Below are 12,528 nucleotides of genomic sequence, written 5' to 3' on the forward strand. Positions count from 1 at the left end.
AAGGGGTCAATTGTCAGCTCTTGTGAGAGAACTGTTAATACTTGATGTCCTCTGCTGTGGGACTCCTCCTGTGTGGTCTGCACTAGCTACTATTATGACAACTTCCACAATAAAAGAGCTTTCTATCGATCATAATTCAGCATGTTATTGCACTTAGATATGAAGATATTTTATTGCAAACATGTTCTGCCTCTCCACCTTTAAACGCTGGAATAGTTGCAGACTTACAGCTCTGACGTGGTTTCCCTTCTGAACAAGTGAAGACCAGCTGCAACAGTTTGAACTGAAGTGGCTCATAATTGTTAGACTGCTATAACGCTGAGTCACGCATATGTTGCATTGCTTCAGTGACACTGCAGTGTTCTCTGCATGTAGAGCTTATGTTTCAGCCCACGTTGCGTGACACAGAATAGCTAATTGATCAAGTATAACTCGTTTAATACTGTTTCTCTTTCTTATACATAAGACTCAGAATTATATATTAAGCATCAGATCCATTCTCTAAACGAATGTAATATCAGTGATGACATAGAACCATTTAATCTTAAGTATCTCAGTCGACATCAGATGAGACCCGACACACAAACTGGCATCGCGTTGGTTATAAGGTGAAATTTAAACTTCAGCCTGCAACAAGAGAAGGGATGACACAGCCAAAAACAAACACAACCAAATGATTAATTATTAAGAATATGAGATGCAGTGAGAAAGGAATGTGTAGGCATCATTAGCCTCTTAAGATAATTGGTCTCTAACAAGCTCGGAACTAATTTCATTGGCATAAGTGGTTCATTGAACCTTAAGATAGCATCGTCTCATGTACATGTTCTGAGCTGTGACACAGTGCATACCTGTGTGAGTAGGTCTGTTCAAATTTAAGAGGATTCAGGTCAGAGGTGTGACGTGAGGTTTTAGCGTAAGCTCATTTTTTTTAAAAAACTTCTTTAAATCTCCTCTGATGTAATTAGTCTCTAGTCTACGTAGCAGTTTAATGTTTTTCATTGATTTTCAAACTTTAATTGGTGTTCATGCTCAAAAACTAAGATTAAAGCAAATACTATACCTGTAGAGAAACGATATAACACTATGTCTTGTGAATATGTCCAGAGTCTACACCAAGAAATAAACAACAAACAATTATTTAAAAGTATGAAATTTTGTCCTGTCTGTTTCTATGATCCCACTGGTGGAAAGCAATCATAACACTGACTAATTAACACATCTTGCTATTGCACTTCAGTATTAGCTTTTGCACACTTATATTACAGATCTTCATTTCAAGAGGGAATGTTGTCTTTGCCTTCACACATGTGTTGCACAGCTTATATTAGGTACTTACTTGAGATTTGCATATAATCAGTTAATAGAATATGATGCATTGCTCTTGACCAGCTAATCGACATATCTAAACTACCAACTGAACATTAAAGGTCAGTGTGTAACATTAACACTATTTTTCATGATTTGTATAATCCCATGAAATAATAATCTTTTTTTTTGTTACTTTAAATTGTTATATGTTAGGAGCGGCCTTCCCGGAGTCAGTGCGAGCGGGCCCTTTCCTGTCATGTCAGTACCACGACAATAAACACTACATCACATCTGGACCCTTTAATAAATGATTTTTACATTATGTATACTTGTGTACTTTAGTAACTATTTTGACATTCTTTCCTTGAGTAAACTTTCGTCGCATTGGTATATGACAACTCTAACAGACCAGATTGGACCTTTTAAATAAAATTCTCTTTTAATCATCAATATATCCGATTCTTGGGAAGCATAAAGTACTTCTAAGACACTACTTGTCACTTCTTTTTCTTTCTTTTTTTTAAAACAATATCTTTATTGAACATTTTTACTTTAACAAACAAAACAATGCTCAGACAAGACAGGTCTATCTCAGGTCAATTACACAAACTTATGTGCAGTCTGTGACATGCTACGGTAAAATGCAATACCATTAGAGGCAGCTCTACAGCCCTAATTTCTGACTAGTGCCAGCATCACTAACACTAGACAGTTACAGTCTGTATAAGCCCCGATAAGCTTATTAGTATCATACAATGTGAATGGATACCTAATCTGCATCCTAAGAACCTATAATCTATTTATAGTAGGTTAGATACTGTACCCTGAGAGAAGCACTGTCACCGCGAAGATAAAAAACACTAAGTACCTTGTTCTTAAAGTTAAAAGTTCCTCTCACTATCATGCCCTGCCAGAATAGGAGAAATAAGACATCACTGCGGACCTAAATAAATCAATAGATTTTATGACTTCTTGTACTTTAATACAATAGTTTTCACTATTTCTTATAGAAAACTTTTATATAGTATTAGTTTGTAAGCATTCATACTGTATTATTATACTGCTACCCTGCAGAAGCATGTTCACCGCGCCAAAGAAAAACACAAGTTGGGAATCTTCTTTTAAAAGTCGTCTCTACAGTATCAAGCCTCCAGATAAGGAGAAAATTAAAAACACCCACTGGACCTTTTAACTAAATCAAAAATGATTTTTGGACTTTAATACAATAGTTGGCACTGATTTATTTAGAAAAACTTTATCTAGTTATCGTTTTTCGTATAGTTTGTATTTTATACTGCACCTGACAGAGTTGGGAGATATCTCCTTGGTTAAAGGTTTCTCCCCCAGTATCAATTAACAGATGCTCCCTGATAAGTTTTGAGGCACCTAAACCTGTTCTAATCTATTGAAGCAGACTTTTTGCTTTTTTCTTGCTTCTGCGTCAGACCCACTCACAAAAAAACTTAATTCCCATCAACAGGGCTGGGTTGACCCATTGTCAGAGTTACCCAAAACACAAACTCTCATTGGTCACCTCCAAACCCTAACGGACCCGCCCACCCTATTTGTGCGTATCTTCCCTCCCCATTAAAACGATGGCCTAGAGCCGCCGACGTCCGCGTCTGTCGCGCTAACTTTCCAGTGGAAGTTGAGCGTTTGTTGGTTCGTCCACGCACTGCCGCCGAACCTCACTGAGCGGCTGGTTCCCCCTCACACAGCGCGCTGTATGACCATGCCGTCTGGAGAGCGCTGGCTGGATGGTGGCGGAGCTCCATCGCATGGAGGCTTTCGTCCTTTCCTTTAAAGTCAGTTTATTCGCATACTCAAAAAATGGTCCCCATGTTCTCCTGAAAGAAGCCGACGATCCTCTCAGTGTGCAGCAAATTTTCTCCATATTGATAAAGTAAAAAATGTCCTTCATCCACATTTGACAGGTTGGTGGAGTCGGGGATTTCCACTGTAAAGGAATGAGACGTCTAGCTAAGAGGGTCACAAAGGCCACCAAGTTTCTTCTCATAATTAGGTATAGCAGGGATGAGGGCAACTCCAGATAGGGCAGTAACCGCCGATGGTGTGAAAGAAACAGAGGTGACCTGTGAAATAGTATTAAAAATCTCCAACCAAAAGGTATTCAGGGACGGGCACGCACAAAACATATGGAAATGAGTAGCCAGGTACTGGCGGCATCTGTCACAAATGGGATCAACATCACTAAATATTTTCGACAGTCTGACCTTAGTTAAATGACAACAGTGAAGAATCTGCAGACACTCATCCCAAACATCATCTGTGAGTTCACACTGTAAATCGTTCTCCCATAGCGTCCTAATAGTACGAAGTGAGGTTTATAGAGTGAATGAGATCATATAACACAGAGATCATGCCCTTCGTAGCAGGCAGCGGGGTCAAGAATGGGTCCAGGCCAGTAGGTTCTGGTAAATTAGGAAAGCTAGGGTAAACATTCCTAACAAAGCTACGGATCTGTAAATAATACAATATCCTATTTTAACACTATATACACAGGTATAAATAACAGTAAAATAAAAACTTAGTAACTGAACTATGCAATATTTAAATCTTTATAAAGAATTTAGTCTTTGAGAGACTGTACAGAGAATACACTGATTGTTAAAGTGCAGTATGCATGTGTGGAAGATTTCACTTATTTATTGCACAAGTCAGTTCGACAGCTAGTCTGATATTTTGAGGAAGGAGTTGTACAGACTGATGCTCACAGGTAAGAAAGACTTCTTGTGTCTCTCTGTGGAGCATCTTGGTGCCAGCAGTCTCTGGCTGAAGCTCCTGAGTCTGTCCAGCACCTCATGTAGTGGGTGGGAGTCATTGTCCAAAATAGCCCGCACCTTTAGACAGCATCCTCCTTTCCTCCACCACAGTCAGCGAGTCCATCTGCACCCCCACAACATCACCGGCCTTACGAACAAGTCTGTTAATCCTGTTGGCTTCAGCTACCTTCAAACCGCTTCCCCTAGCACACCACGGCAAAGAAGATAGCACTGGCCACCACCGACTCGTAGATCATCCTCAGCATCGTCCCGCAGATGTTAAAAGATCTCAGCCTTCTCAGAGGATAGATAGCGGTTCTGACTCTTTCTGTAGACGGCTTCAGTGTTCTTATTCCAGTCCAGTTTGTTGGTCAAGTACACTCCAAAGTACTTATACTCCTCAAATTCCTTTTCTTATCCGACAGACACTTGGCAAGGGTGACGGATATCGATGCGACAGATACGAGCAACCCCAACCTGAACTACGGCCTGGTGGTGGACTGTGGCAGCAGTGGCTCCAGGGTGTTTGTGTACTGCTGGCCCCGGCACAATGGAAATCCCCACGAACTGCTGGACATTCAGCAAATGAGAGATCAACACCGCAAGCCGGTGGTCATGAAGATCAAACCAGGTAATAAAAAAATTTAGAGTTTCTTTTTAAAGAAGCCAGCTTGTTATTTACCCAGTTTAAAACAATATTCTTGCTTATTCCTTGCAGGTATCTCTGATTTGGCTAAAACACCAGAGAAAGCCAGTGACTATATCTATCCGCTGCTGAGCTTTGCAGCTCAACACATTCCCAAAAACAAGCACCAAGAAACACCGTTGTACATCCTGTGCACAGCTGGAATGAGAATCCTCCCTGAAAGGTAAATATACATCGACACGTTCAGTGTAACTTTTTAAACATGCCGTCTATATTTAAACACCATATATTTTAATTCTCAGTCAGCAAGAAGCACTTCTTGAGGATCTGCGGACGGACATCCCCGTCCACTTCAACTTCCTCTTCTCTGATTCTCACGTGGAAGTGATTTCTGGAAAACAGGAAGGTAAATAACAGGAATATTAAGACTAGACGGGGATGAAAATCACTCTGCTCAGCTAAAATATTCTGCGATTGCAGCTTTATTCAGATTGAAGGGTCGTCTTTTGAGCGCTCTAGGCACTTGTACACTTCACTGATGGCATTGGCTGCCGTGAAAGGTGCCAGCTGCTTATTGACACATAGACTGCACGGCCTTCAGGAGCAAATTGGGGTTCACTATCTTGCCTATAACACTTAAACATGCAGACTGGAGGAGCCGGGAATCAGATCATAACTCGCTCTACCTCCTGAGCCGCAGCCGCTCCTCGATTATAACACATTTGTTACATTAGTTTTGATGATGAAGAAATGTTGTTAAAGATTCTCCGTTGATGATGCTGGTAAAAGATGATGTTTATTTGTCATTGGCTTCAGGTGTCTATGCATGGATTGGAATAAACTTTGTCCTTGGGAGGTTTAACCATGTGCACAATGGTAAGTATTGCAACAGTATGCCAAAAATAATTCATGTACATGCCTCAGATGTGCATTAACGCAGTAATCTGATGACATACGCTGCCCATCCAACTCCCGTCACCTCTCTCCTTTCACTTATTTTAGATGGGGAAGCTGTAGTGGAGGTAAATGTCCCAGGTGGCGATCAACAGGAGGCGCTGGTGAGGAAACGGACTGCCGGTGTCCTGGACATGGGCGGCGTTTCCACCCAGATCGCATACGAAGTGCCCAAAACTGTAAGCTTTGCTTCTCCACAGCAGGTTATTATCCACAACCAATTCTGTTTTTGTGCTGTCTTTGTTTTTTTTGTCACTCACCCTTCTGTTCTTCTCCCTCCTTTTTCAACCTCTGTCATTTCCCCCCCGGTTAAACCTGTATGCACCATTTTTGTCCCGCGGAGACGATCTGCTCTCCATTCATCACTATTGAAGGCGCACTGTAAGCCTGCTTGCATGACTCCATAGCAGGATTATTGGACTTGAGAACATTTTAATCGTTCATGCAGGAAAACCTCCAACAGGCATGAAACATGTTACGAAATGCAGTGATTCATGCACAGTAGCCGGTTTGGCATGCGCTCCTGGTTCTTTTTGTTTGTTTTTCCTTCACACCACATGATCTTCACTTCAGTTTTCACTGTCATCACTTTAGCTTCTGTTCTTTGATATCTTGAGATAAACTAGACCTGACAATATTTAGTTTATATGGCCTCAAACATAGGTATCCTGCTCTATATTAATCGATGTGTCACCACTGCTATCTATAAGTGTTCAAGGATATTTGTGGGTATGTCATGAGGGGTTTCATCATTCCCAGGCTGATTTTTTTTTCTTTTTGTTTGTTCCCTAGGAGGAAGTTGCCAAGAACTTACTGGCCGAGTTCAACCTTGGATGTGACGCACATCGCACAGAGCATGTTTATCGTGTTTATGTGTCGACCTTCCTGGGTTTTGGAGGAAATGCAGCACGCCAAAGATATCAGGAGAACCTCGTCAGAAATACTGCCACTCGAAATAAGTAAAGAGAGCCACAGCCGCATCGAATCGCTCATCGGATCACATTCCTATTTATTTTTTTACTCACAACGTATAACTCGTTTTTCCAGGCTATTAGGTCAACATATTGGCGAGACAGCAGAGTCCCCCCTCCTGGATCCTTGTCTGCCCACAGACCTGCAGGATGAGATTGGTACGTCCACGCAGAAGCTCCATCTGCGAGGCACGGGGGACTTCGACCAGTGTAGACAGATTCTCCAGCCGTTCCTCAACCGCACCAACGAGACCCAAACGTCCCTCAACGGTATCTACCAGCCAGCCATCGACTACAACAACAGTCAGTTCTACGGCTTCTCTGAGTTCTACTACTGCACGGAGGATGTGCTGCGCATGGGCGGGGATTACAACTCCTCCAAGTATTCCCGGGCTGCCAAGGTGAATGCCACATAGAAACACTCAACATTTTATTTCCTACTTTTTTAAAGAAAGCTTTATCTTTTCCGTATTCATACAATATTCTATAAGCGAGCGAGACCGGTTGCATTCAGACAGGATCAGGCGTCGGTGAATCATCACAGGGTGGCAGTGTATGGGTTAAGGAGGTCTATTTGTGCTGAATGTAACAACTTAATTTTGCTAATTAACCGATCTTTACCTTTATCAAGGCCAGTGCTCTCTCAATGTCAGTGTCTCTCGACCAAAGCTCTCTGTCTCAAACCATCAGACATAAAGCAAATTAAACTTCTTCAGACTTTTTTTTAGAAGCTGGTTACATGAAATGAACAAAGCCAGAACACAGCAGGTAGAGTATCAGAGTTTAGTCAATGAGTCCACCTGGATAGCCTCAGCTTCAGTGACATTTCAGGCTGACTGTGGAGGGTTTTGCCAGATCTGAGCGCCTGATTGGCGACTGCAGCGTGACGTCGGGCTTTGTTTTTTTTTCCAAAAGTTGGATCTGGCTCAGCTTATCGCTGCATTTTTTGGCGGGCGCCCCTCTGGTCCGCACCGTCGCAGCCAAAACGGACTTCCCCCTCTCAAATAACTGGAAAAACCTACGTTTTCACCACAGTTCCAGATCCTATCCGAATGTGGCCTAAAAATGCCTCCTCTCAGACGAGTAGAAATAAAGTTCCAAGAATACATATTTAGGTATTTATTTAACACACTTTGCGTCTGTAGATTTGAATAGCATTAGATAATTATTTAACTTATTTAAACATAAATGTGAGCAATCACCTGGGGAGGTTTCATGGTGATATCTGTTTGTTAAAATATGAGTTTTTTTCTCATACTCTGGGCCTGAAATCTCAGACTTCAGTAGCACTTACGCTGCTTTAGTTTTTATAGTATGTGAGATCAACAGAGGTTATTTGAGTGGAAACAATCCTGACGTTGCAGTTTAACATTTACAGAGTTACTGTTCCACCCAGTGGAAGACGTTGAGGGAACGCTTTGACTCCGGCTTGTATGCCTCGCATGCTGATCTTCACCGGCTGAAGTAAGTCGCTCGTAAAAACGTCATCTACACCTCCCAGATTCACGTTCATGAGAATGTTTATTAATTACTTTGATTCTGTCTTCAGGTACCAGTGTTTTAAGTCAGCATGGATGTATGAAGTATTGCACTCAGGCTTCTCTTTCCCAGCCAACTATAAAAACCTGAAGACTGCCCTGCTGGTCTATGATAAGGAGGTCCAGTGGACTCTTGGAGCTATTCTTTACAGAACACGGTTTCTGCCTTTGAGGTAAGATTTTCTCTGCCGTGCCCCGTTTTTAGCCACTTTCCCACTGGAGCGTTAAGTAATGTTACCGTCTTTTATTTTTAATGTAAGCGGAGGAACGATTGGTTTAATCCTCACAGCTGTCTTTGATAACAACGCACTCTTGTTTTCATGAGTTGAAACAATGATCAGTGCTTTGGATCCCGTGGTAATGGGCGTAGCGCTAAGGCTTACAGAGACGGTGGCTTTTTACTGCATTTAGCAGCCTGAGGGAAAAGCCGAGGAATGTCACCAGTCTCAAACCGATCCTGAAAGTGAGACGGGATTCAGTCAAAGCCTCTGATGATTGACGAATTATAGATGTATGAAAATAAGTTCACGCCAGCCTTGATCAGTGCACTTGGATATGAAATTCTGCTTTTTCTGCCTCTTCCAGGGACATCCAGCAGGAAGGCCTGAAAGGAGCTCACTCTCACTGGCGGCACAGCTTCTCCTTCGTCAACAACCACTACTTATTCCTGGCTTGTTTCTTTATCGTGTTACTGTCTATCATGCTATACTTGCTGCGACTCCGCCGCATCCATCGACGCACAGCCCAGCGCTGCACCCCCTCCTCCGTACCGTGGTTGGAAGAGGGCCTCGGCTCACCCACAATCCCCATTAACCTCTAAATTTCGTAGAGCGTAAAGTCTGGACAGCATGTGTGACTTTGGAAAGCCAATCTTCACTCCCTTTTTTTTCCCTCTCTGATGTTTGTTCAGTGAGCTTTTTGAAGGCTGCTCTCTACCATGAGTTGAGATGGTCGCAAGAATTGTATAAATGAGAACGATTATGAAGTGAGTCCTCAGGCTTACCTGAGCCCATGAAAATGTTTTTATTTAATATCGAAATGAGTGCAGATTTCATGTTCTTGCCTGCCACTCCATTTTCCAAATCAAATGGCAACCGCCTCCAGGTGTCTTTTTTTAATTTTATTTCTTTCAAAAAATTAAAACAACGGTACTCTGCTTGCTCGCTAATCTTCCTCACCCAAGGAAATATGTTTTCACAGGTTCTACGACAATACGGCCGTGAAAACGTATTGGGCGTCTGCCTTTCTTTATGCCTTTTCATATGCGTATCTTTTTTTGTTTTTATAGTTAAATGGTACAAGCACTATCCATTTCTACAGGAACCTCAAATGCAATACGATTTATAATTAGTGGAAGGAGCACTTTGGAATGCATTTGAAATGCTTTTCCCAGCTGGATATGTATTTTATTTTATTTGTGTGTGTGTGTGCGTGTGTGTGTGTGTGTCTTTCCCAAATTGTTCTGCCTCAACATGACAAGTAGCTGTTTAATGGCTATACTAGTGCAATATATGTCTTGTCACTGTTGGGTGTGGAGGAAACACTCCAGAACACATTTGCTCTTTTGTCGAGAGTATCAATCTCTCTTGAAGCCCTGCTGAAGACCTTGTGTTGGATCATCCGACTTTAAGTCGGATACCGTTGCATATATATTTACGTTGGGCTTCATTTTCAGAAGCCGTCATATCACTGCTGTGAGGGGATTGTACATGAGAGCACATGCCCCGTTTATTTATATGAAAATGGTCTAGTGAAATGTTTGCACAGATTAATTCGAAAATAAATGTTGTCACATTGCATTTCAGTAATAAAGGTTTTATGGTATACTTGTCTGGCTGTTTATTTCCTGAGGACGAGATCAGACTAAACAAACGGTGTCAGCTGAATTTCTGTTTAAATAAATGTTTAATGTAAACACCGACCTCGCCGTCGCTAAAAAGGAAAGATTTAACCCAAGTTGACTAAAGATTTTGGTGGATTTGAGTTTAAGCCGTAGATTTTGAGTGCTGCACGAGAGGATCACACCAGTGTAATCTGCGTGCAGCAGCTAATTATGATCATACAGCTCAGCACAGGTGCTGTAAACAGTTTAGTGTTCGCTGTGCAGAGACATCCTGAGTGAAAAACCACGGCCTGTCTTTGTTTTCACTTGCAGATGTGACCCTAGGCAAGTCTGCTGGTAATGGAAATAAGACCAATGAGATGGTATTTTAAACTTCAAAACATGTGAGGGTCATGAATTTAGATGAGGGAATTTCTTCCTCAAGGCTCCTCACACTATTCAGCTTTTCCAAAACAGTGGAAAAAATTGTCTGCTTGCGTATGAAAGATGGAGAGCTATGTGAAAAATAGTGATCAAGGGGTCAATTGTCCAGCTCTATGTGAGAGAACTGTTAATACTTGATGTCCTCTGCATGTGGGACACATTAGACCCTCCTGTGTGGTCTGCACTAGCTACTATTATGACAACTTGCACAATAAAAGAGCTTTCTATCGATCATAATTCATGTTATTGCACTTAGATATGAAGATATTTTTATTGCAAACATGTTCATGCCTCTCCACCTTTAAACGCTGGGAATAGTTGCAGACTTACAGCTCTGACTGTGGTTTCCCTTCTGAACAAGTGAAGACCAGCTGCAACAGTTTGAACTGAAGTGGCTCTATAAGTTGTTAGACTGCTATAACGCTGAGTCACGCATATGTTGCATTGCTTCAGTGACACTGCAGTGTTCTCTGCATGTAGAGCTTATGTTACGGCCCATGTTGAGTGACACAGAATAGCTAATTGATCAAGTCTAAACTCGTTTAATACTGTGTTTCTTCTTAAATACAATAAGACTTAGAGATTATATATTTAAGCATCAGATCATCAGGAAACAAATGTTGGATTCAGTGGATGGACATAGAAACCATTTAATCTTAAGTATGCTCAGTCGAATCAGATGAGACCCGAAACACAAACTGGCATCGAGTTGGTTATCAAGGTGAAATTTAAACTTCAGCCTGCAACAAGAGACGGGATGACACAGCCAAAAAAACACAAACAAATGATTAATTATTGAGAATAAGAGATGCAGTGAGAAAGGAATGTGTAGGCATTCATTTAGCCTCTTAAGATAATTGGTCTCTAACAAGCTCCTGGAACTAATTTCATTGGATAAGTGGTTCATCTGAACCTGTAAGATAGCATCGTCTCATGTACATGTCTGAAGCTGTGATCACAGTGCCATACCTGATGTGAAGCAGGTATGTTCAAATTTAAGAGGGTTACAGGTCAGAGGGTGACGTGAGGTTTTAGCATAAGCTCATTTTATTTTTAAAAAACTTCTTTAAATCTACTCTGATGTAATTAGTCTCTAGTCTACAGTAGCAGTTTAATGTTTTTCCATTGATTTCAAACTTAATATGGTTGTTCATTGCTCAAAACTAAAGATTAGAAGCAAAATACTATACCTGTAGAGAACATATATAACACTATGTCTTTGAAATATGTCCAGAGTCTAGACAAAGAAATAAACAACAAAACAATTATTTAAAAGTATAAAATGTGTCCTGTCTGTTTCTATTGATCCCACCGGTGGAAAGCAACTCATAACACTGACTTAATTAACACATCTTTGCTATTGCACTTCAGTATTTAAGCTTTTGCAACTTTATATACAGATCTACATTTCAAGAGGGAATGTTGTCTTTGCTTCACACATGTGTTGCACAGCTAGTTATTAGGTACTTACTTGAGATTTGCATATAATCAGTTAATAGAATATGATGCATTGCTCTTGACCAGCTAATCAGACATTATATAAACTACCAACTGCAACATTAAAGGTCCAGTGTGTAACATGTAACAACTATGTTTTCATGATTGTATAATCACCTGAAAATAATAATCTTTTTGTTTTTGTTACTTTAAAATTGTTTTATATCCACAGAGGGAGCGGGCCCTTTTCCATGGAGTCATGGCAGTAGCCCAGAACAGACAAACTACACTCTGGACCTTTGAATAAATGATTACATATGTACTTTGTACATTTTATGTAACATTTTTGAATTCTTTCTTGAGTAAAACTTTTTATAGCATTGGTATAATGACACTATAAACAGACAGACTGGACCTTTAAATAAAATCTTACATGTTAATGCATCAATAATGATTCGTTGGAAGCATATAAGTACTTCTAATACAATACTTTTGCACTCTTTCTTTCTTTTTTTTAATAAACAATATCTTTATTGAACATTTTTTTACTTTTAACAAACAAAACAAGCTCAGGACATAGAAAGGTCTATCTCAGGTCAATTACACAAACTTACTGTGCAGT

At 40.7% G+C, this 12,528-nt stretch overlaps 1 protein-coding gene across 1 annotated transcript; it reads left to right on the forward strand.

Moving 5' to 3' along the window:
• Positions 1-3,691: 3,691 nt before the first annotated feature.
• Positions 3,692-10,029, forward strand: entpd4 (ectonucleoside triphosphate diphosphohydrolase 4). Its single transcript, XM_027278452.1, has 11 exons — positions 3,692-3,736; positions 4,404-4,725; positions 4,813-4,963; positions 5,043-5,146; positions 5,557-5,616; positions 5,743-5,873; positions 6,487-6,653; positions 6,742-7,066; positions 8,044-8,129; positions 8,215-8,376; positions 8,789-10,029. Exons 1-11 carry the CDS (start codon positions 3,692-3,694, stop codon positions 9,021-9,023), a joined length of 1,788 nt encoding a protein of 595 aa, XP_027134253.1. The 3' UTR covers positions 9,024-10,029.
• The last annotated feature ends 2,499 nt before the right edge of the window (positions 10,030-12,528 follow it).

This window comes from Larimichthys crocea, chromosome III (assembly GCF_000972845.2).
Source record: "Larimichthys crocea isolate SSNF chromosome III, L_crocea_2.0, whole genome shotgun sequence".
NCBI lineage: Eukaryota > Metazoa > Chordata > Actinopteri > Sciaenidae > Larimichthys > Larimichthys crocea.

Coding starts and splice junctions, on each gene's coding strand:
- entpd4 (XM_027278452.1), top strand. CDS start 3,692: ATGCCCTTCGTAGCAGGCAGCGGGGTCAAGAATGGGTCCAGGCCA. Junction 8,130..8,214: donor GCTGATCTTCACCGGCTGAA/GTAAGTCGCTCG, acceptor TTCTGTCTTCAG/GTACCAGTGTTTTAAGTCAG. Junction 8,377..8,788: donor ACACGGTTTCTGCCTTTGAG/GTAAGATTTTCT, acceptor TGCCTCTTCCAG/GGACATCCAGCAGGAAGGCC.